The sequence below is a fragment of the Parasteatoda tepidariorum genome, chromosome 1 (assembly GCF_982258835.1).
Source record: "Parasteatoda tepidariorum strain Cologne lab strain chromosome 1, Ptep-v5.0, whole genome shotgun sequence".
Lineage (NCBI taxonomy): Eukaryota > Metazoa > Arthropoda > Arachnida > Araneae > Theridiidae > Parasteatoda > Parasteatoda tepidariorum.
Genome location: NC_141755.1, coordinates 130,679,450 through 130,704,505, shown reverse-complemented (window position 1 = coordinate 130,704,505; position 25,056 = coordinate 130,679,450). Strand labels below are relative to the sequence as shown.

General features: G+C 31.7%; 2 protein-coding genes across 3 annotated transcripts in view; one reads left to right on the top strand and one right to left on the bottom strand.

Moving 5' to 3' along the window:
- Positions 1–475: 475 nt before the first annotated feature.
- LOC107442436 (organic cation transporter protein) lies at positions 476–23,694 on the top strand. Its single transcript, XM_087153028.1, has 11 exons — positions 476–545; positions 5,938–6,167; positions 7,238–7,341; positions 9,479–9,633; positions 12,496–12,664; positions 13,574–13,718; positions 16,565–16,641; positions 18,624–18,838; positions 19,378–19,559; positions 22,113–22,243; positions 23,175–23,694. The coding sequence occupies exons 1-11, from the start codon at positions 533–535 to the stop codon at positions 23,221–23,223; spliced, it is 1,470 nt and encodes a 489-aa protein (XP_087009154.1). The 5' UTR covers positions 476–532; the 3' UTR covers positions 23,224–23,694.
- LOC107442437 (lysosomal aspartic protease) overlaps positions 23,617–25,056 on the bottom strand; it is a 30,036-nt gene continuing 28,596 nt past the window's right edge. For both annotated transcript variants that reach the window (XM_016056005.3, XM_016056006.2), the window contains exon 9: positions 23,617–23,868. In XM_016056005.3, the coding sequence (XP_015911491.1) occupies positions 23,707–23,868 (162 nt within the window). In that variant the 3' untranslated portion in view covers positions 23,617–23,706. The remainder of the gene's footprint in view (positions 23,869–25,056) is intronic.

Genomic DNA, 25,056 nt, shown 5'->3' with positions numbered 1-25,056 from the left:
AGGACCGGATCGTCACTGGAGGCAGCTAGTTAACTCTAAAAATACAAAAAAGGCTAAAAATATAAATGAATCATTTTATATGCAATCATTAAAATTAAATTTAAAAAATTTAACTACATTTAATGACCTGATTTTTAAAAAGAAAATATTTTATCGAACTTATGAGTTTACTTTCTCCTAAAATACGTAAATATCACCATTTTTTTTCCTCCTGAAAGTTTAAATCTAAGGAAGTTAATCTTTGAAAGGAGACAATTCCTCATAGTTCCAAATAGTAAATTGGAATTTAGTTCCTTTATTTATTCGTATTTATTTCAGGATATTTATCCGTTTGATAGTCATTTGCAATTTATAAATTCTAAAAAATTATTATCCTATGCTTAAAAAAACATTTCATAAAAATAAAAAAAAAGAATGGCGCGGAAAGTAAATGATTGACCTAGTTGTCGTCACATGCGATATTTGTTGTCTTTCTAGTTGATGACCTCGATTGTGCTTTAACATTGCTACATAAAAGAGAGTAGAGATAACCATGCGGGATTCAGGTCAGTTTTTTTTTCTTCAAATTTTTAAACTAGTGAAATTGTCATTTTAAGATTGTAAAAAAAATTTTCCTTTTGCATTATATAAAACAAGGTAGTTTTGCTTTACTTCATTTGAATCATTTCAGTATAAAACTTTATATTAAAGCAGAAAGAATTCATTTCATTATTTTTTCACCTTGTATATTAAGAATGCTAATAATACTTGACCAGCGTTCATTTTATATTTTCATTCATATATATATATATATATATATATATATATATATATATATATATATATATATATATATATATATATATATATATATATATATATATATATATATATATATATATATATATATATATATATATATATATATATATATATATATATATATATATATATATATATATATATATATATATATATATATATATATATATATATATATATATATATATATATATATATATATATATATATATATATATATATATATATATGGGTGATTCTCACGAAACATGACAATTCACTGTCCCTTGCTCCAAGATCTAATACTATAATACTAAAAGAACTTTTTTTAAAAAAAAAATTAATAAATAGCATTGCTCTTAGCATTTTAAAATGACTTTGCACTAGCATTGACTGTTTTGTATCCTTAAAAAATTTAATTGAATAATAAAATGTCATTTTCCTGGCACGTCTCAAACAATATTTCCAATAATAACTAGCTTCAAAACTTCCCATACATTTTTTAAAATCTAACTTTTTTTTTATCTTATCCTACGTAAGCATTTCTAGAATATACGCAGAGGGTATTGTTTACTAAAACTTCGCTTAAAAAAAAATTTTCTGTCAATAATTTGTTTGTCCCATGAAAATTTGTCATTTTCCTGGCTACTTTTATTTAGTGATTTATAACCAAAATAGATAGCGCCAGGAATCAATATCTTATGTTAATAGATTGATTAGATACCCTCCTATCTGAACATGTCTTGTTGCATGAATAAAGAACCAATTTTCTGGTTCAAAATCTATTTCAAAACATTTTTCAAGGTGAGTAGGTTTTAATGCTGTCATTTTCCTGGCTTCTTGAAATCATTAATAACAAAAACTACATAGATTAATCTGAGTTATTTTAAGAAATACTGTTGTTTTCTGCAGAATATAAACGTCTTCGGCCAAAATATTAAATTGAAGTAAAGTTATAAGCTATAAAATGGCGAATTTGTCTTTATCCTGGCTGTCATTTTCCTGGCTTATGAATGCCAGGATATTGAAGTGTTTCCAGAAACTCTTTTAAACAGCTAATACTGTAAAGAGGGAAGGAAAATATTAACCTAATACCAAGTTTATGTATGATTGTAATATGCTTGGATGTAATCAAAGTTATTCATTTATTCAATGATTGATTATTATACGCAATTTTATTCTGTACATATCAACAACAAAAATTTTTTGTTTCTTTCTACAGTGGATGAAAAGAAATAATTTAAGCAATTTATGGTCCATCTAATATAAAGGCTTAAGTTGAGTTACTTACTATTTACTTAAAATGACTGTTTATTAAACTTCTAAGGTAATATGTCATTTTCCTGGCATTCAAGATTTGGTGAATTTCTATTTTTTTTTTTTTTTTTTTTATCGAGCAATTGTCCATAAACTAGGCTGCTGTCTATAAGATATTAATAAGTGTAGCTAAGGAAGTATACAAAAAAAAATTTAGATTATTTTGAAGACTTTAAATTTGAAGAAATTTTTTGGTCCGAATTGTCATGTTTCGTGAGAATCACCCATATATATATATATATATACATAGTAATATACTTACTACCAATTTCAGAGAAAAAATTACCATGTTTCACACTCTTGGATATCGCTCTTACAAATTCTGAATAATTTTTGGAGTTATTAAATTTTAAAATGGTTGTGTTTCTATAAAATTTATTCGTATCTTCCCGAAGAATAACGAAAAAGAAAATTCTTTTTTGCCGGAGGAAAATTTTTTAAAAAAAAACTGTTTCTTTTTGTTGGAATTTATATAAACAAAAATAATTTTTATGTAAAAAAAACAATTTGAATTTAGCAAAATTGATGTCATGTTAAAATTCATACAAACTAATAAAAAGAGATAGATTCTCAAAACTTCAAATGAGGCTCTGTCGTATGGTACTTCCAATTTTTGAAAACAACGGAATCACTTAATATTTGAATGAATATAAAGAAGTTTGAGTAATAAATAGAAACAAGATGAAATAAGCGATGTAGTGGATTATTTTATAATTTATTATATCTAAATACCAGTCTATCTAAGTCTATAAATATCTAAATACCAGTATTACTATATCTAAATATCGCACAGGGGGGATAAACGAAAGTAAAGAATCAATTAGTACTATTTTACTTCAATTAATACGTATTATAAATATTAGCATTAGTGTCAATAATAATCTGGTGATTTTTATGGTTAGAAAGCAAACGATAATCTTATTTTAAATTTCTAAATATTATTTCCACACATAAAATTTACCATGTTTTTTTTTTTGCCCTTTAAAAAATTTCTATGAACCATGCATTATGTTATAAAAAAATTAAATCTGTATTGTCAAACATTTCATGAATGTACCTGAAAATAATTTTTTATTCAAGGAATTTTAAAATGACATAGAACAATTAAAGCTGAAAACTAAATTTAAATATCGTTTGATTTTGTCTTTTAACTTGCTTGAGTCATTAAAAGTTAACTTACATGCGTTTTATTTATTGTATTGTACACATATTTAGACATAAATGTAATGTACACATGTACATATGTCTACGCGTAATGTATGTACGTATGTGCATTGTATGTACATACATTCATGCATAAATAGTATATATGGAGATGCATACATGGAACATGCGTGCACTGTACATGTGTGGATGCATTCATTGGACATATATACATTGCACATATGCATAGATTGGGAAAGCATGCATGTACACATGTAAAATCTGTACGAAAGAATTATGTTCAATATATTTATGCACATATGTACTGTATATGCACACACATATGTTTATATATGAACATTATATGTTCATTACATCATATGTACATTATATGAATATACATCTGTACACTATAAGTATATACATCTGTACCATATATGCATCTCAAATGTGTGTATGTGCATACGTTATGCATGTCGAATGCCTGTATGTACATCTGTACAATATATGCATGTCGAATGTATGTATGCATATATATGTAAAATATAAATACTCCCAATGTACGTACAATCGTACACAAATGTATTATGCATATTTGGATACATACATTGAGCATGAACATATTGTGTGTATGTACATCCATATATTGGACATGCATATCATGTACATGTATACATACATATATTGTACATACTACATATATACCTATATTGTACATGTATACAGATATTATACTGTTTATTAATAAATTGCATGCATGAATGGGACATACATTGTACAGACAATGTATGTATGTTTGTACAAACAACAAGTACTTGTATATACATGAGTACATAAACATAGATATACATTTTACATACACAAGTATTTGCATAAAATGCATATATTCATTGTGTATAAATGTACAAGTGTACATTGTTTGCACATACATACGTAATTATTAGATATATACATACGTACATATATTCTATGCTTACAATATAAGTGTATGTACATGTTTGTGTTACTAAAATGTCTGTACATATGCACTAGATAAAATCATATGTACATACATTTTAGTTACAATCATTTGTACGTATACAAATACGTACAAAATGTATCATTATAAGAAACATTATACTATCTACTGTAAAATATAATTCTTCATAAGAATACAATAGTCTTGTAATCGTGTATTTAGATTACATGATTATATGTAATCAAATTACATGTAATCATGACTACATGTAATCGTACATTATGATTACTTATAATCACGATTGCAAGTAATTGATTACAGTTATTGGTTTCGTAATCACGATTACAGTTGTAATCACGATTACAGTTGTAATCAAAATTATAAATGTTTGTAATCATGATTACAAGTAATTGATTGCTGTAACCGAGTATTGTAATCACGATTACAGTTGTAATCAAAATTTGTAATCATGATTACAAGTAATTGATTACTGTAATTGAAAAATGTAATCGATTACATGTTTGTTCTACTCTGTAATCAAAAATTTTGATTACTTGTAATGGCTATTACTTGTAATCGTGATTACAAGTAATTGAGTTGTAATCGACGACCAACTCTGCTATCTACGCACCTTTTTATTTCTTAAATAAAATGCTTTCTTTTGAGTCTTAATGAAGGCAACTTAAGGATGTTTCAATGAAAATAATGCCATATTTTGTAAACTTTCTGTTTGGTTTAAAATGGGTTCATCTAATAACGTAAATCCATCCGCAGGGCCAAAAAACAGTAATATAAGAAAAGAAAAAAAAAATTGAACTTATTTTATCTTAATACAGTCAAACCCGGCTATAGTGAGCACTGTTTATAGTGAATAAAATGTTCTCTCCTTGCTACACATGTATAAGGTTATTTTTTGTGGATATAGTGAACCAAAAAAAAGAGAGGAAGTTGGATAGTATGATTTTCTTCATTTTTTTGTGATCATTTTGAAATTTCTTCCTCAAAATAAATACACATACCGATTTTAAAAATCATCTATAGCATGGAATGTAGCACCAAACATTGTTTGCTTCATTATTGAATGGGTTCAGCATTCAAAGAAACCCTTCCAGTATCTGGACAAATGTATCGAGTCAAAGCCGATGAATTTGCTAAGGGAAACTACTTTTATGTGCTCGAATGGCTGATTAGACATGATAAAAAAGCGGAATGACGTAAATTCAGGAAAAATTATCCTGGAATTGTTTCCATATCTGATTGCTCATCAGCTAAAGATTAATAATTTAATTTAAGACGAAGTTAATACATTTCTTGATACTACGTATTATTTTTCAGTCCTTTTTGTATTTCATTTTATGGGTCATTTATTTGAATAATGTGTCATAGTTTGGAACCATTAGTTAAAATTATTAGCAGTACGGATATAGTGAAGTCGACGTAACTTCGACTAAAGTTCACTCTAAAGGGGTTTGTTGACTGTGAATTGTGCAGTGTTTCAATACTGATTGTTTAATTCTCTCCATTGCTGTAAATGGGTATTCAGCTTGTAGTAAATAAAATATTTTAATGTAGCTACACACCCATGTCACTCACTTTTATAGACGCTGTGAGACATGAAAGGAAAGCATTATTCTTCAATGAAATGTTTGTTCACCTGCAATTATTAAATTCGCAGTTTCCGCGTTTCATTCATTATTGTGGTCGGAAATACTCACCATTTTACAAACTTGGTTTCACAGGCACGATGATAACAGAAATAACAGGAAGCTTCGGTCGTTGGCAAAAACTCATCTTCGGATCTGTGTTTTACATCAGCGTGATCGGCGTGTGGCAGAATCTTTCCATCACATTCTTAGCACCGAATGTTCCCTTCCGGTGCGTCAATTCAACAGAAGAATGTGTGACAGCAAATGATACTATGCCATGTTCAGAGTGGATATACGACAACTCTGAAACTATTGTCAGCCAAGTAAGTATCTTACGAGCTTCTATGGGTGGGATACAGATAAAAGTCGAAAAACTATTATATAGGCTTTCAATATAGTCTTCAAATAAGCTGCAGTTCTCTTCAGGCACTTTGAAGAATAAGGTCACTAGGCGTAATGGTAAGCGCAATATATATATATATATAAAATAACGTTTTGAACGACCCAATACTGAAGTCCAAGAAGCCATCTGAACAGTGGCGTAGTTTTGGGGGACAAAAGCCCCTCCGAAATTATATGTATATTACTTGATGAATGAACTATTGTCTTGTATGTAGGATGTATATATAAAAGAAATGTTTATTATTCATTTTTGGTTATTTAAGCATTTGTTGTTGTTGTCGTCAGCCATTAAGGCTGAGGAGGTGCTGGTGCCTACTATGGATAAGAAGTTGACCTCTTCCACGCCCATACGTCACACCCGTTTATAGGGTGTACTCATTCATACATCCATTCATTCCAGGGAACGATCCATCTCGAACTGAACCAAGGAACGATCCATCTCCAATTCAGTACCCTCCCCCCAGATTTATTGATTTGTTAGGGGAACATGGAGGACTTTATGACCCGATAGATTTAACGTGCACCAGTCACCATTTACTACACGGGGAGTCTTCGGCCGTCTGTATTCGAACTCACGTTCTCACAAACGTTAGTCCAGCTTCCTACCCACCAGGCTATCCCGGCCTATTTAAATGTTTAGAATATATGTTAGAAGGAGGTAACCCCCTCGAACATGAAGAAGGGAATGACAGTTGGTCAAAAAGACTGGAGCACCTCTTGTGCCTGCTGATTTTAGCTGGATAATACGGGATTGGTGGCTCTATACCCTCCAGCCACGATGAGGCAAACACAAATCTAGTAATTAAAAGTGTCTTTATTATCTGTTCTTTTTATCAGTTTCAACAACTCTACAAATTCACATTGATTCTATGTTGGTTTTCATAGACGATCTCTCCACATTGGTGTGAACATGCAAACTTCTGATCTGTAGTCAGATCAGAATGTTGAGTGTATTTCTATATATATTTACTATGGTGACTCTATTTTTCAGTGGGATTTAGTGTGCGATAGAGAATGGCTGATATCTCTCGCCAAATCTATTTACATGGTTGGATTTCTAATTTCAGTCATTACCTTTGGACAGATTTCTGATTGGTAAGACAATTTTATTTATTTAAATTATACAAGAGAAAAAAAAATTAGTTCTTTGAGATTGCACGATAAAAATTGATATCAGCAATCATTTTTGACCTGCGAGTGGTTGTTTTCCGTTAAATTATCATTTTATTACATATTATTACCACTAATACCATTTTTGCAATTGAAAATCACGGCACTTTAAATACATCTTTGTAATAAAATAATGTTCAAAATACAAATGAAACAAGTTCGATTGACAACATACTTTTTTTCTTTGCGAATACCAGCAGAAAGTGATTCTACTTTCCTCGGAAAGTACATAAACCTTAAAATTATAGTTTTGATGTAAACTAAAATCGTATCATAAAAAAATTCGACCAAATTGAGGTACTTTTCAGTCAGTAGAGTACGAAACGGAAATACGGGCGTACTTTTTACCGACGTACTGATGACGAAGTTTGGAGATTTTTCGCCATGCTTCATATGGGACTTCATATACGGATAGGTACCAAAATGAATTCAACGTGAAAAAATGTTTTGTTTTGACATAAATAATAACTATATAGATAAATGAATGCGAACAGATTTTTTGTAAGGATTTTTAGCCATTTATGCATGGTTCAGACGTTTCATGTCTAAATCCAATTTATTATAATATAAAAAAAAAAAAACTTAATTTCATTTGAAATTGAGTTTTTTTGAATAATAGTGATTCATAATATGAAGCAGGTTTTAATTGGATTGTTCTATTTGTAATGAAAAATATCTAATGTAAATGATGCATGACGTAATATGTAATTGTCAGCATTCGTACGGCCCTTAAAAAATGAAGGAAAAGTAGTCATAAGAGATTTCAATAATTGAAAGATTTTTCCAAAAGCATTTCGATTTTCCCTAAATCGCTGTTTGATCTTCACAGTACGCGTGAGACAATATTCCTATAATTCCCAGTATCGCTAATAATTACTGTTAAATAGAGAGAGATTTTCTACCTCTTAGTTTGTCGGGTTTACCTGAAGCTCAAACGCTATCTATTGAAGTGGTCATTTTATGTATTGTACACAGGAAATATCTGAGAAATTTGCAATGACATATTTTTGGTTTCGCTTCTTTAAGGAACCCGTAAGACACTATTTGGACAAAACGACACCAGGTGCATGTGTGTGTGGTGATTCTCGTGCTTTGGTCCGTTAGCTCCTGTGCTTCTGAGATGTGGACAATGCTGCACTCTTATGGCAATATTTCGGTCCATTTCTCTTCCGGTAGGATAACTGCTCCATTCAAACTTGGTTTTAATTTGGTTTTATAACCGCCGACCCAATTCTGGGTTGACCGATGTTCAACTCCTTGTCATTTTGAGCCCGATCCAGAAGAACTCCAGGATCCTTACCCCCGGCGGTATTGATGTGTTATAGGAACATGGAGGACTTTGTGACGTGCCTCAGTCACCATTTACTACACAAGGAGTCTTCGGCCGGCGGGGATTGAACCCACGACCTCTCGGACATGGCTGCAGTGCCCTACCCACCAGGCTATCCCGGCACCTACAAACTCGTTTCGACGAAATGGGTGTTCAAACACTGGACTGGCCTTCTCAGATCTAAATCCCATAGAACTCCTTTGGGACGAATGAGACAGCAGATGACGTAGTCAGCCAAATCCTCACATCAGCTGTAATGGAAGTCTTATCAAAAACTGGTAAAAAAAATGGAGGCTGTCAGCGATGCAAAAGACAACTTCATATTACCCTAGCAGCAAAATAACCCTTATTGGATCCACATTCACGAATCTTGGCTCAATAAAGGTTCAAAGAGCCGTCATTTTTCCGATATTGGCCCTAGTCCGATTCACCTGTTGCTTTACAACCATATCCGTCCCATACAGAATCGTCAGATTCTCCCGATATTTTATATTCAGCCAATATAGGCCCTATATAGAACTCATATTAAAAATTCTAGACATCCCAATATGGGTTCCTTGGTGCATGTTCATATAGGACCTATGATGTTCCAATTTTGAGCATAAATGGGGCCCCAACATATAATTATGTGCACTGGGTGTCTTGATTCTTTTGGCCAGAAAGTGTATATAATATTCCATTACAGTTACTTTTATTAAAATGTTTTTTTTTTCTTTCTGACTTTTGTAATAGGATCGGACGTTTTCCTGTCTTATTGATTTGCTATGTGATCACAGTGGCGAGCATGTTTTTATCTTTATTTTCAACTTCTTATTTAATGTTCGTCGTTTTTCGTTTCTTTCAAGCTTTTGGAAGAACAGGACTAACAACAACGGGTTACGTTTTGTGTGAGTATTTTTCAGTTTAATACGCGTTGAAATGGGACGCTTATTTTTTTTTTTTCTTCTTCTTCCTTCTGACATTTTTTTTTTTTAAAAAAACAATTTTGTGCTATGGTCAGAAACACTATCTTCTCTCTTTTCTTCTGAAATTTCAGTTTCTTATTTTTAATTGCCACATCAGTCTTTTTCATAATTAAACAAAATATTTAAATAAAATGATAAAGCAAGCTAATAAATAAAATATAAAGTTCATTAAAAAAAAAAAAAACAATTTTGTGCTATGGTCAGAAACACTATCTTCTCCCTCTTCTTCTGAAATTTCAGTTTCTTATTTTTAATTGCCACATCAGTCTTTTTCATAATTAAACAAAATATTTAAATAAAATGATAAAGCGAGCAAATAAATAAAATATAAAGTTCATTAAAAAAAAAAAACAATTTTGTGCTATGGTTAGAAACACTATCTTCTCCCTCTTCTTCTGAAATTTCAGTTTCTTATTTTTAATTGCCACATCAGTCTTTTTCATAATTAAACAAAATATTTAAATAAAATGATAAAGCAAGCTAATAAATAAAATATAAAGTTCATTAAAAATTTTTTTTTTTCGATAAAAAATAATTTTAGAATTACTTTCTAAATCAGGCTATAGCAGCAAAACTCCTCCATAATGGCAAATAAGAACATTTTTCGCTTTATTGTTTTTTTAACGTACGTTAATTTTTGATCAAACTGACCTAAAACCTGAACTGTTTTTGAAGGTATTTTACAAACTGGAATATTTTATCTCTTCTGATCATTAATTATTAAATAACTCATTAATATTATTGAAAATTTTATTGTTTCACTTTATACACTGAAATGTGTTTTATTGAAGTGAGTTGCCAAATGTTTAGGTGGTAAGAATTTTCAAAGTTTTGAAAATAATTACAATTTGGTAATGAGGTTTAATAGAACATATTCCGTAGTGTAAGAGTTTAATTAAATTGTGTTATTTGGTGCGCATAAAAGTAAAGTTATTTATGTAATAAAATTGATAGACGGGTTGAAATCATTGGTAAAGTACTTGTATTTGGATATAGTCATGATAAAAAATAGTTAAATGATTGAAATGTCATGATAAATAAATTAAAGCCGAAATGTATAAAAGGTAATTAAATTAAATTAAGGGGAGCGTGATCGTTAATGAAAGTGGTTGTACAATGCATTTGTGGGATAACAATAACCCAATAGGTTCAAAGGAACAAAAAGTGTGAGGTTTGAACAAATTGGATGAAATTGGCATCACCAAATTTGGAAAAAGGGCGAAACTAAAATAGGTTAGATATTAAAGATAAAAACGATAAAGTCATGCTATATCCAGATACAATTTCACATTTAAGATAAATGGAATAAGCTGATGTTTCCAATATAGAAAAAGAGCCCAAAACAGAGTCACAAACTCACCCACCACATACAGTAGAATTTGACGAGAACAGCAAATGAAGAGATGAACACATTAATTTTAACGACCGTGAACATTTATTTCGATACAACTCTCATAATATTAAGTGGAAAATTGGATAACACAATTAACATTAGGAATGCCATTTAACAGAAATGGATGAAAAGAGATTAAAGAGATAGGAGGTGTCATGCATAAGATTAAAATAAATAAAACGAGAAATTTAACTATAGAAAAGATATTCATAGCTAGAAAGCTTAAATTCGAGAGGGTCTTTAATGTAAAAAAAACTAAGGGTAAAAATGAAGCTATTAAAATTACAGAAATTAATTTCACAGATTTAATTTAAATTATAGGCTGGCTGAGAAAACGAAATAAAACAAAAATTCCCTTGATACGGACCGCATCTCGGAGAAAAAAAGGTAACCTGCCCGAAGGCTCGAGAGAGAGAATGTATTAAAAAAGACTTAAAAAAATTCCTTAACTGGTGGTAGACCAGAAAAGTTATGGCCAATTAAAATTTAAAGAGGCGGAGAGTTTGAAGTTTAAAGGAAAGAGATTGGTTAGTTAGCCCCCTAAAATTAAAAGAAAAAGAAAGGCGTGAATAGAGGGGTTGGTTGACTTTCCCCACAGGAAGTGCGATGACCGCAATGACCATGAGAAAGGTCGACAGGAAAGTTAAAAAAAATTGCTGAATTGAGAAAAGGAATAACGTTTAAAGAAAAATTAAAGGCTTACGTAAAATTAGAAATTAAATTGTCACATTACATTAAGTGTATATGTGACACGTAGGTTAATAGGGTAAAACTTTTCTCTGTCTGAAAAAATACCACATAAAAGAAAATGCTGTCACAGTAGTTCAGACAGCTCAATTCATCTTATGCATTTTACTAAGCGACGAAAAAAAAATGTCACACACTATCTTTTTAAATAGAATAGAAGTTCCCACTCTTCCTCTCTCCGTTACCATGGTTACGGCAAATCTTACTTTTCCCTCACGCCAGTACGTTTCAGTAAGAATTTTTCCTTTTTTTTTACGTCCTTCGTTGAACAGCAGACCCAATTTTGGGTTTACGATTACTAAAGTTCAATGCCGTAGCATTGTAATTTTGAACCAATCCAGAAGACAAGGAAACGCCTGGATCAGTACTGGAACATGGAGCACTTTGTGACTCGACTGATTTAACGTGCATCAGTCACCATTGACTACACGGGGAGTCTTCGGCTGGCTGGGATCGAATCAACGAACTCTTGGGCATGGGTCCAGTGCCCTACGCACCAGCTATCCCGGTTTTCAGTAAGAATTTGTAATAAGCTAAAATGGAGGGGAAAAAAGATTTGCCGAAATAACGGGGAAGGGAAGCAAACATTCCATTTTCAAATTGTTGTATTACCTAGAGTAATTTGAAAAAAATCTTTATTGCAGTGATGGAGGTCATCGGAGAAAGGGACCGGGAGATCGTTGGAATAGGAGTGCAGCTAGGCTGGTCAGTTGGCTTTGCTTCACTAGCCGGAGTGGCCTATCTCTTCAGGCACTGGTTCTGGTTCCAATTAGCAATGGCAATTCCAATATTACCAATCGCTTTGGCCTTCTTGTAAGTAATTATATTTAAACTTAAATGCATCCATGGCTCTCTACTTTATGTGTACCTTACTTGTAAAACATTCTATTTTTATTGAATATAAAGAAACAACATTGATTTATTTATTTGTAACACTCCTCTGAAAAATGTATGTGCGTAAAAATAAAAACCCACACACAAGAGAGAAAACAAGAATTTTTATTAAATGACGTTAGTTTTTATTTAAATGCATAGAAACGTTTTTTTTTTTGTCTTGTTTAGAGGGTTACAAAAATGAAAAGTTTATTTTCCTGTGAATTTCTTCTAAGGGCTTTTCTTTCAGATGTATTGTTCTTTCATAGAAGCCTAGTTGATGTGGTGGGTAGAATCTTTCTCGAAAATGTCTTCAACTGGGATTCGAACCCCTCTGTCACGTTTTAATGGTTTGGATTTCTCTTTAGCGTAAGTTCTAAATGTATGGAAAAAAAAAGAAAAAATTACAGAACAATGAAAAAAGGAAAAATAAAAAAATAATAAAAATCCGAAAAAAAGGAAGAAAATAAAATCTGGAAATTAAAAGATGTAACCTTTTTGTCAGCTCACACGATTATATCAGCAAAAAGGAGTGCTTTCTAATATTGTATCAATATAGCCAAAGCAAAACGTATATCCATACAATAGTGGGAATTGCACTAAAAAAACTTAAAAAAATTGTTTTTCTTAATTTTTTCGTTTCTTTCTGTATATATATAATTGAAATTATTTTATCTTTATTGATTGTGTTGGTATATATCTTTCAGTTTAGTGCGCGATTTTGTAGTGTTATTTTAATACTGATTTATTGATAACTCAATTTTTTCCCACCCCTTACGGAGCATTCAGTTAGCTTTTATAATAAAATAATTGCCGAGTATTATATTGGAATTGGATGATCTCTTTCAGCGTTCTTCCGGAATCTCCGAGGTGGTTGTTGATGCAGGGAAAAGTGGAAAAACTGGATCGCATTCTGAGGAGGGCGGCTAAAATGAATAGAAAAGAATACAAACTGAAAATCACGGATTTCGATCACTTTCAGAGTCATTCACTGGTAATCATGCCATTTTATTAAACAATAAATATAGGATACATTCAAAAATAATTAGATTCCTACATAAAAAGTTTTGTAGTTCATTATTGGTAAATAAACGAAATATTATTGATACGGAAAATTCCATATGAATAGTTTCATTTGAAAATTGTCCCTAATTTGGAATTATGGAATGAAATGCGGCCACCAGGTATTATGGGTATAATCAATAAAATTTATTTAATTAATCCTTAATTCGTATTCCTTCTTTACATGTTTCATGATCTCAATTATTCGTGGTAGCAAACAGAATTGTCATTATAAACATATTTCATATTAAAACAGCACACAGGAGTGTCATAGAGCTATCGTTTATTGATAATACTGAATGTTGATTTCAATAGTAAGTTGTCTCGTAAGAAACAAAGAGGTATGGTAGATAGACTGCACCGAGCACAGGGGTTCGTTTCGATTAGAGATATTTATGATCAGAAACTTTCGGAAAATACAGCTATTTTATAGTACAGCTCAAATAACTGTGTAGTACACACAGACTTTGAAACTACAGAAAATTCTGTGGGGTTGCTTGGTATCTTTGTTAGAGTATTAAAAACTAGTACATTATTCAAGAAAAAGTATGAATAGTTTACGAAAGCATTAATTCAATTTTACATTGTACTTTATGAATTCAAAATCAAATTGTATGGCTTAACTCAATTGTTTACAAGCCCATGAGAATTTAATTAAATTCAATACGTTAAAATTTAAATTGCCCTAGTGTATAGAAACATTAAAACCTATAAAAATGGCACAATGCACAGCTCTGAAAAAGAGAAACATTAACCAGGAAGTAACTACTCACTGCGTACCAGGTAGGTCAGCCACGTTCAAAAAAAATAGTAATCCATAATTCCACATATTCTCTGATTCAGACCGGGTCACCACTTGTGGGGTTGTTTGGTATCTTTGTTAGAGTCCCCACTTAAACTCTAAAAAGAAATCTAACTCTAGGAATGTCTCCCACATGAAAATGTTCCTGAGAACAGATTATAGGTCTCTTCATGAATAACACTAAGTTTAAATAAATAACTATCTTTATTAACATTTAGGAAACTTGTAAATTTAACTAAAACATTTCAACATATATAAAACTTAACCACTTTAACATTGAGGCAGCATAGAAAAAAACTGCGAAAAGGTAACCGGCGAGAACAAGCCGGATTGCTAGCTAGAACCGACGGGGAGCAAGCTGTGAGGATGCGGACAAGTTATATCCAAAACATACTGTTTTACTGATTTCGCCATATCTCCATTCAGGTATGAGGTTTACGTCAATTACCGGCTGCAAGCTACATAGTCCAACGTCAGAGATTCGTAGTTCGGACTTTGCATTTCAGACCGCAACGCCACAATTCAATAAACTCATTAAAGACTCTTCTAAATCAGAACACGAATGCTGTCACAAGCAGACGCTCTAACTTTCGACACGATTCTCGCGTATCATGGCCCTATCACTTTGAAACTCGAATTTTCCAGAGTTATCATTTTATCGCCGAAAGGGTCGCCAAGTATTGCCAAGATGATCGCTAAGTTGGCAAAAATGTCGCTACACCGAATCTACCATACGAAATACATCAAGCTGTACATTCCATCTAAATTATGTTAAAATGAAACAATTTTCTAATGGAACTGTCTAAACTGAAATATTAACCCTCATAAAAATAAAAAAATATTCGCAAAATTATACACACATTTACAAATTCGTAACAATATGGGTCAACAAAAGGCACGTTATTTTAAAAAAACTCGAGACAAAATATCTAAAAAATAATAAAATAATATATATATATATATATATATATATATATATATATATATAAGTTCGAAATGTAGAGAAAACATGGAAAAAATTACAGAATTATTTTGTTGTTGACGTATGCCATTAAGGCAGAGGGGGGGGGGCGATTGTTCTTGTTTTCCAGTGGCGCCATGTATGGCCAAGAATTCGACTTCTGCCACATCCATACGTCACACCCGTTCATAGGGTGGACCCATTCATGCATCCACAGATCGTAATTTTGACCTGAATCAGAGAACGATCCATCTCCAATTCAGTACCCCTAGAGGTATTGATTTATTACGGGAGCATGGAGGACTTTGAGACTCGACTGATTTAACGTGCATCAGTCACCATTTACTACACGGGGAGTCTTCGGCCGGCAGGGATCGAACCCACGACCACTTGGACATAGGCCCAGTGCCCTACCAACCAGGCTATCCCGGCCCCACAGAACTATGTAAAAAGGGGAGAAAATAAAAAAGAATGAAAAGTTAAAAACCGAAAAAAAGTGAAAAATAAAAATCCGGAAAATAAAAGATATAATTTCATCATCAGCTCGCACGATTATATCCGCAAAAAGGAGAGCTTTCTAATATTGTATCAATATAGCCAAAGCAAAATATATCAATACAATAGTGTGTGGAGCACTCCAAATAATTTACAACAAATAAAATAGAAATATTAAGTAAAAATATCACGAAAAAAAAAAGAAAATAAATATGAAGTCCTTTTTGTATTTATTTATTATGATATATATATATAGTGAGGAAAAAGATGACTTTATGGATCGTTACTCTCACACTACTTTATAAAAACGAGGGGTTAAAATTTTTATTTTCTGTATTGAAGTGTGCACCAGCATTCCTAAAAACACCACAAGTATATGGAAAAATACCACAAGGAATAAATGAGAGTTTCGGTTAAAATGAACAGAAATATTAGTTTTATACTAATAAATTCATTTGACTGTTTAAAGTTTGTCTTTAGAATTTTTTTTATGTATATTTAAACTAATTCTACATTTTAGGAGAAGCAGAAATCTCTTTTGGATTTATTCAAAACACCCAGGCTTAGAAGTAGAATCTTATGCATGTTCTATTTATGGTGAGCAAAACGTTGTTCTCTAAGGAACGACCTTCATATACATTATATTTTTTTAAAAAAAAATTTGAACGAAGAGAAAAAAGTATACATATTGGGAAAATTGCGAATCATTATTGCAGAGAACTAAAAAAATAAAATCGTTAGTGAAGTTTGAAGCATCACAATTAAGGAAGGCGTTTAATTTCAGGTTCAAGCTACAAGGGTCTCCTACAATGAAATAGATTTCAGAATTTCGAGAGCGTTATTTTCTTCTCTTCATTTGATGTGAAGGATTGTAATTATTATTGAGAGTGGTTCACAAGTGATAATTTTCTTTCACTTTTTAGCATATAATGTGAAAAATATAATAGACTTGTGCTCTCACTTTGATGGTCGGACGTGCTAATATGAATCTCAGTGATTCCGAGTTGAATAGGTGGTTGATGAGTTAGTGCAAACGACAATTATGAAATCAGATACAAAAATATAATTTTTTATTTCATTTTATATATATCCGTCGATGAACAGCCGACCCAATTTTGGGTTGACGACCACTATAATCAACTCCGCAGCCTAGTCATTTTGAGTCAACCCAGAAGACAAGGGAACTTCCGGACCAGTACCCCCAGAGGTATCGATTTGTTATGGGAACATGGAGGACATTGAGACGCGGCAGATTTAACGCGCAATTTCTTTTTTCTTTTATTTAATAACCGTCGTTGAACAGCCGGCTCAATTGTTTGGGTTTACGATCACTGTAATCAAATCCGTATCCTAGTCATTTTGGACCAATCCAGAAGACAAGGGAACTCATGGATTAAATATTGGGAAAATTTTGCTTTCATAGAGGACTTTGTGATGGAACTAAACCGCATTTGCGTTACGAGGAGAGGAAGACCACGAGAACCTCCCACGGTTAGCCTGACGGCAAGGGAACTCTAACCCATGAACCGTCTACCACTGAGGATATTTCACGTCAGCACTGTGGTCGGTGCAAGCCGGATGCGGAATTCGTATCGACCAGCCATTGGTGCGATTTGAACCCGGTTCACCTCATTGGAAGGCGAACGCTCTATCCCCTGAGCCATCGCGGCTCAACGCGCATATTTGGATTTTTCGACATCAGCAAATTAAAAAATTTTTGATACAATTATAAAACTCATTTATTCCAAAATAGTATAAATTAAGAAGTTGACCCTCGCTTCCCCTTGAACTATTAAGATTGACACTTAGTACGTGAAAATTCGACCATTAGAACGAAAGTTATTCAGGGTGATATCTTTTTAATTTTGCACACTGTACCGTACCTACATAAGAGTAAAACCATACCAATTATCAAGATGCCAAAATGTCATTTCTGTCAATAATATCTGTCGTAACAAATAAATACATTTTCTTTATCCATTCAGCTTTTAGTATATTTTTAATTTCAATTAGTATCCATTACCAAATGTAATAAAACATCCTCAGCAGATATATCGAATAAATATATCAACCAATAAATTAATATAAAATCGGATATAACAAATATTTTGGTCATTCACAGCATCATAGCTGCCAACATGGATGGGGAAAAAATCCAGTAGATTTTACGAAATTTCATGATGATAATTTTGAATAGCAAGAGGCATTTAATTCATCAAAGATAGTTAAAATATTTTTTAATTAATTTAAAAAGGGAGCTCTGAATAAACTAAAAATTTTAGCACAAAAACAATTTCAAACTAATTTTTATAACTGAGGCCAGCTTTATAATACGTATATAATACTTATTTTAATATCCAAGCAAATAATAATTTGTGCAAAAATTCTATTTCAATAGGGATTTTTCAGGAATCTCACTCAGTTTTATGGAATTTTCTAAAATGTACAAAAACCAGGAGAATTTATATTAAACCAGTAGACCAGAAAAATCCAGTTGAGTTGGCAGCTATGTATATTGGATTAAGATTTTGAAAATATTACAAAGCTATTAAAAAAATTTTTTATTCTCTACATTTCAGGATGGTGAACTCATTTATGTACTATGCCATGTCTTACAACACAAATGATTTAGCTGGTGATCCATACATTAATTTCACATTAGCGGGTGTCCTAGAGTTTCCTTCCTACGCTCTCTTATTCTGGGGAGTGAAGAAACTAGGACGACGTCCTACATTTGTTGGATTTATGATAGGGGGAGGCATCGCCTGTATTTTAATGGCTATAGAAATCCCAAGTAAGTGTTTTTCGATTCTATTAATGAATGTGCTTATCTACACTGAAGAGCAATTTTCAGTTTCATTTGAATAATATTAAAGATGGATTCCAGAACAATCCATACTTAGATTGCAAAAAAGTGGAATCCCTGACTGTAAATGATGTATCGAATCAGTTGAGTTTATGGTTAGTAGCATCCGACCCAATAAAAGGTCTGCGACATAATCCATGTATTAACTAGAGATCTTTAAATATAAAAGGATATAGATACTCAGCTAATTTTTTTGTTAGTAAAAAGAGCTTTTTACTTTTTTCTTTTTTAAAAATTTTAAACAATGTAACATATCTATTAAAAACGCTATCCTTTTGTCAGGAAATAAACAGTCATAAATATTCCTAAAATAACTGAATTACAATCAATTATAGTTCCTTAATAGCATGTCAATATAATAGGATGTGCTAGAGTGTTCCCTACAGGGTTTGGATAGCATATAAATAAGGTAGAATATCTTCTAACACAATCTTGTCAATAAATCTTATACTGAATCCTTTTTTTAGGCATGCCTTGGGTAAGAACAAGCCTGGCAATGGCTGGTAAATTTTGTGTCACTTCTTCCTTTGGCCTTCTTTACCTTTACACCACCGAAATCTTTCCGACGGTGGTTAGAAATGTGGCCATAGGTTCAAGTTCCATGATGGCTAGAATAGGATCCATAATGGCTCCCTTCGTTAAAGAACTGGTAATTGATAACCCTTAAAGTAACATTTATTTTATTTTTTTTAAAAAATTATATGCTTTAACTCCGGAAAATTTAGTCTACATGGTATACAGTAAAATTTTTTTTTTCTCTTTTCATTATCTTCAGCTTCATTTGCCTTACATGATAACTTATTTACATCCAATATTGAGCAAGGTGTTTATTATTATAGTTTGCGTTCTCGTAAGTTTATTTTTAAAAATTTGGTGACATACAGAGGGAAAAACGCCCTTACAATCAACGTTTATCATTCATTCGATCAAAAACATCTATAATGGAAACTACACCAGCAAAATACCTCTGTTTAATTTTAAACCGAACCAAATTACGGATGCTATTAAATGACTTAGTCTTTTTTTTTTTTAAAAAAAAACATACTTTAAATTACTTACAGATTTAACGTATAAAATAAATTTTTTTTCTCCAAAAAATATTATTTAACAATGTTGCAACGCCGCACCACTCGGTCAGCAGCTGCCGATGCGAACCTAAATCTCCTCCCCTCCTGAAGGGAAAATCTTTAGCAGCGACGGGTCAGAATCTTTCACGATTAACCTAATTATAAGGGGGGGGGGGCAGGACATTTTAAATCCTTAATAATGCTACAAAAATTTTTCAATACATAATGCTACAGCCGTGATGGGGATAGAGCTTTCACATTCCAATTTGGTGAACCGGGTTCGAATCCCTTGCCGCCAGGCTAACTGTGGGAGGTTTTCCTCTCCATGTAACACAAATGCAAGTTGGTTCCATCAAAAAGTCTTCCACAAAGACAAATTTCTCCCAATACTTCATCTAGGATATTGGCGTATGCGGATGATTTAGACATCATTGCAAGAACTGTTCCTGCATTAAAAAAAGCTTTCCTTTCTTTGGAGCTTGCTGCTAGGGATATGGGACTAATCATTAATAGCGATAAGACCAAATACATGCCTGTACTTGCTAAATTAAATTCTAGTGAATCCTATCTGGAGATTGGTTCCCACAGGCTTCAGACTGTTCAGAATTTTTCTTACCTTGGTTCAATAGTTACTGCCGACAATAACATAGACAATGAGATTCGGAGTCGTCTAATTTGTTCAAATAAAGCTTTTCATGGTCTAAAACGTTTTTTCAAATCCTCTCTTTTATCAAAAAATACAAAACTTTTACTCTATAAAGCATTAATTAGGCCAATACTTACCTATGGCTCTGAGACCTGGAACCTAACTCAAGCTGGTGAAAATAAAATTGCCATTTTTGAGAGAAAAGTTTTGAGGGCCATCCTTGGTGGGATAAAAAATAAATAATTCCTGGAGAAGACAATATAATACTGAACTGTATAAAATCTACAGGGAGCCAGATATTGTGAAATTCATAAAAATAAATCGAATGAACTGGGCGGCTCACATTTTCAGAAGGAATGATGACTCAAATTTAAAGAAAATCCTATTACACAAACCCCTAACGAACAGGAAAAGAGGTAGACCCAGGCTGAGATGGCTGGATTTAGTTGAGACTGATTTCCTTACTCTAAAGGAGAAAAACTGGCGAACAAGTGTCAAAAGTAGAGAGAAGTGGATTCGAATTCAAAGGAAGGGCTGTCTAGCCAGATATGATGATGATGAGTTCATTTAGGAGTTCCTTTGTCTTCTGGATTAGATTCAAAATGACGAGGCTACGGAGTTGAACATTGGTAGTCGATTACCCAAAATTGGGACAACTGTTCAACGGCTGTTATAAAATAATGCCCAATGCCTAGCGCAGTGGATTTTAGTTTCTACAGTAACTTAGTCCTAAAAAGTCCCACAAGTTTGTCGCTGTGCTAAGCTTTGCTATTACTTCAATCTTTCTATAATTATACTAAAATACATTTCTTTTTTAAATTAATATTAACCGCGTCCTTTGCCAATTTTTTTTTTTAAAAAAAAGAAGAAAAAAGCAAATACGTATTTTTATTTCATTGATAAATACAAGGAACTAAAAGCAAAACATAATACACAAGTTTTAAGTTGACATTTTAATTTTTTATGTGTAAGAAACATCTAATTTACCATCAGTTTACTATCCCAAATTATCTCGGGCAAATGAAAAACGTTAAATATGAGTCTTTGTATGATAGATCTTAAAACAACACAAAGTGATACTTTCCAAACACCAGTGAAGTGATACGCCATTTTTTTAAACTTTCTTTTTCTAAACATGAATTCAGCAACCATCGTATATACAATCGCACAAAACACGTGTGCAGTCCCACAATCCAACAACGAAATTCATTAAACTTCCAATTACAACAGATTATTTTGAGCATTAAATTTTTTTTTTTCCGCTTCCGGCCGAGTCAAAACGTGATAAAACAAAACATACAGACACATTCCGCAACGCTCGAGTTTTCTCGGGATAATTAGTATTTGCAATATAGACGTACCCGAATTAACGCGGGACAATACTGTTACAAAGAGCGATTGAAAAGAGTTTTGCATACAGAATGGAATTTCTTTGAATTCTGATGTTTGAGAAAGAAATAGTGTTCATTGGACAATTGTTCCTTTCCAGGGTAGGGCGACGTATCCTTGGGTACCGGACGTGGTCCATGGTCTTTTAGCCATTAGTGGGGGTCTTTTGGTTTTTCTCTTGCCCGAAACAAAAGGAAAAAGTATTCCGGACACACTTCAGGAAGGAGAACAGTAAGTATAGCATGTTTTAACTTTTATTATAGCAGGATGCGTAGGCCAAATCTCTCAACAAAAACCTTTTAAATACTTTTTAAACACTCAAAAAATATTTTAAAGCATTATATACATTAAAAAACGCAAAATAATTTTCAAAGACTTTACATGATCATGATAAAATAACTAGTTTCTGACAGAGAACTCTTTTCTTGATTATGTTAGCCATTATAAAATGCTCGAGAGATTTTTCGGTTCGATATCAAAGGGTGGAAAACGAAACCTGAAATGGAGAATATCTTGCAAAATGCAGCAGAGTTGCACACGAGAGTGCAATAATCTCACAGATCCAATTCCAGTTGACGCGCATGCGAACTCACAAGTTCTTCGTCAAACACGCAAAGTGATAATACGTCATACGTTAACCGACGGTATGCGGAAATAGATTGCTGTTGAATGAATTGTGAAAACGTTCTATAGAAGAATGTGAAAAGCATGCTTTCACATAATACATGGCGAAAATAGACATTCCCTTTTCGAAAAGGAAAAATTAAGCACTTTTTAAAAACGCTATGCACCAAGTATAGTTCAATTGATAACGCGCGCTTATTGCAATAATCCTTGCCTAAAATGAAGAAGAAAATTATGCACATTGTCACAAATTAATAGTTAAGCAGGAAAAAAAAAAGAAATGCTATTTGAAGTGCGTTGATTAACTGGTGAAAAAATTATTCACATAAAACCAGTTTGATTTCCGATTGGAAATTTAGAACACTTCCAGTCTTCATTTTTTACAAAAAATCAAAAAGAAAAAAATTAGAGTTGCCATTGTGGTATGCTGTGAAGCTCTAAATCTTACAACTTTCGTATTAAGCAACAATAAAAAAAAAAGGGAAAATTATTTAAAAATAAAGTGAATTTGAATTAATAAAAAGAATTTAATTTCCAGATATGAATTGCAAGTTGGTGTAAATCAAGTGCCAGAAGTTAAACATTAGACAGAGATTCTTCTAAGAAAGGAAGAAGAGGTGGATTACATTTAACACAAAAATGACTTTACCTTACTATTGTGCAAAAATGAGCATGCACTTCAGCAAATATGTACAGAATTGGTATTTCCGTACCAAGGAAATGACACCAACTAAAATGACGTGCCTTCGATAACAATTTTGAAGTCAATGGAGATAACCTCTAAGAACAACCAAGGTCCATCAAAGACTATTTTACTGAGGAACAGAGAGTAGGTCGCTTCTGAAGGTCGTAAGTGAAGAGTGCAGATCGCTGCTAAGGTTTCATTGTATTATCTTTTAATCACATAAAAAATAAGGACTGTAAAACATTTTTCTCACTCTACAATCAGTTAAGTTAGATGAGTGATCTCACAGGCAAAATAAAATGTTTAACATATTTATTAAGTAATCTCAGAATATATGAGAGATACATAAAGACAAAATAAATGCTAATACAGATAATTGCTATTACTAAACAGTGTCAGCAAAACCAACTCTACTGTTTCCTTGGTCAAACTCTGTGTAATAACGCCCAATAAAAACATCTCCAAGAATCCACAGGGGGCCCATCGGTTTTGGAACATCCAAGCCAATAAATCCACTCAAACACACTGTTTTCCCTAGTTGAGACACCTAACAAGAAAAAATAATGAAGACTCTCTCAGTATGTTCAAAAAACAAGAATTCTGTTATTACAACTATGTGAACAAACAGGGAATAAAAATAGGATCCAATAAAATTTCAGAATTTAATTAAAATAATTAAATAAAATCTTGATGCCAGAGGTTGAAAAAAAAAATCCATTTTTAAGTTACTATTTAATCTTCAGGGGTGATTGTGAGCTCAACTCAAAAATCTTGAACATTTCTTGAGTAAAATCATGAATGACACATTTCAAAAAATTAATGTCTTCATAAATTTAAATAATTGATATTTTCAAGACATGAAATTCTAAATAAATTATATACAGCATAATTTAAATGAATAATTATGTATACGTTTACTTTTATTTCTAATCACATGCTAAGAGGTGCCAAATATAAATTCTAGTTTTAATAATTTTAAGTAAAATATACAAAAAATTTTATACGTAAATGTTATTGCAGATTTCTCGAAACTTCTGGACCTTCAATTTCCGGATCGCGCAGAGCTCTGAATTTTATTATAGTTACAGAAAGCAAAGAAAAAGAAATTCTAATTTGATTTCATAACCTTTATTACAGTTTTATAGTACACCATAATTTTTATTTAAAAAAATGTTTTAAAAATTTTTTTTTTTTAAAAAATATTAATGTGATACCCCATTGTTGGGTTTTAAAATTAAGTCGTATTTCACTCAGTAATACAATCTCATTTTCGTGGAATATTGAAAGCAATACAATTTCAAATTATTTCTAGATTCAGACAATAATTTTACCAAATTTAAATTTTAAGTTTACGGATATTTTAAAAGCTTTTTCAAAACAATTACCAGAATTTATGATTTCCCCCCTTCTTATAAAAAAAAATCAAAATATTTTTTTAAATTTAAATCGTTTTTTTTTTTAAATTTAAAACAATTTTTCTTCTGATTTTTAAAAAAATAAGAAATTTAGTTAAATACTTTTATATTCAGATAATTTCAGATAATTACATATTCAGATAACTTCATATATTCAGATAATTATTTATTCAGATAATTTTTCTGAAAAAATAACTAATTATTTTTATATTCAGATAATGATTTACCAAACTTAAATTTTAAGTTTATGGATATTTTAAAAGCGTTTTCAAAACAATTATCAAAATTTATAATTTTCTGCCTTTTTATAAAAAAAATTA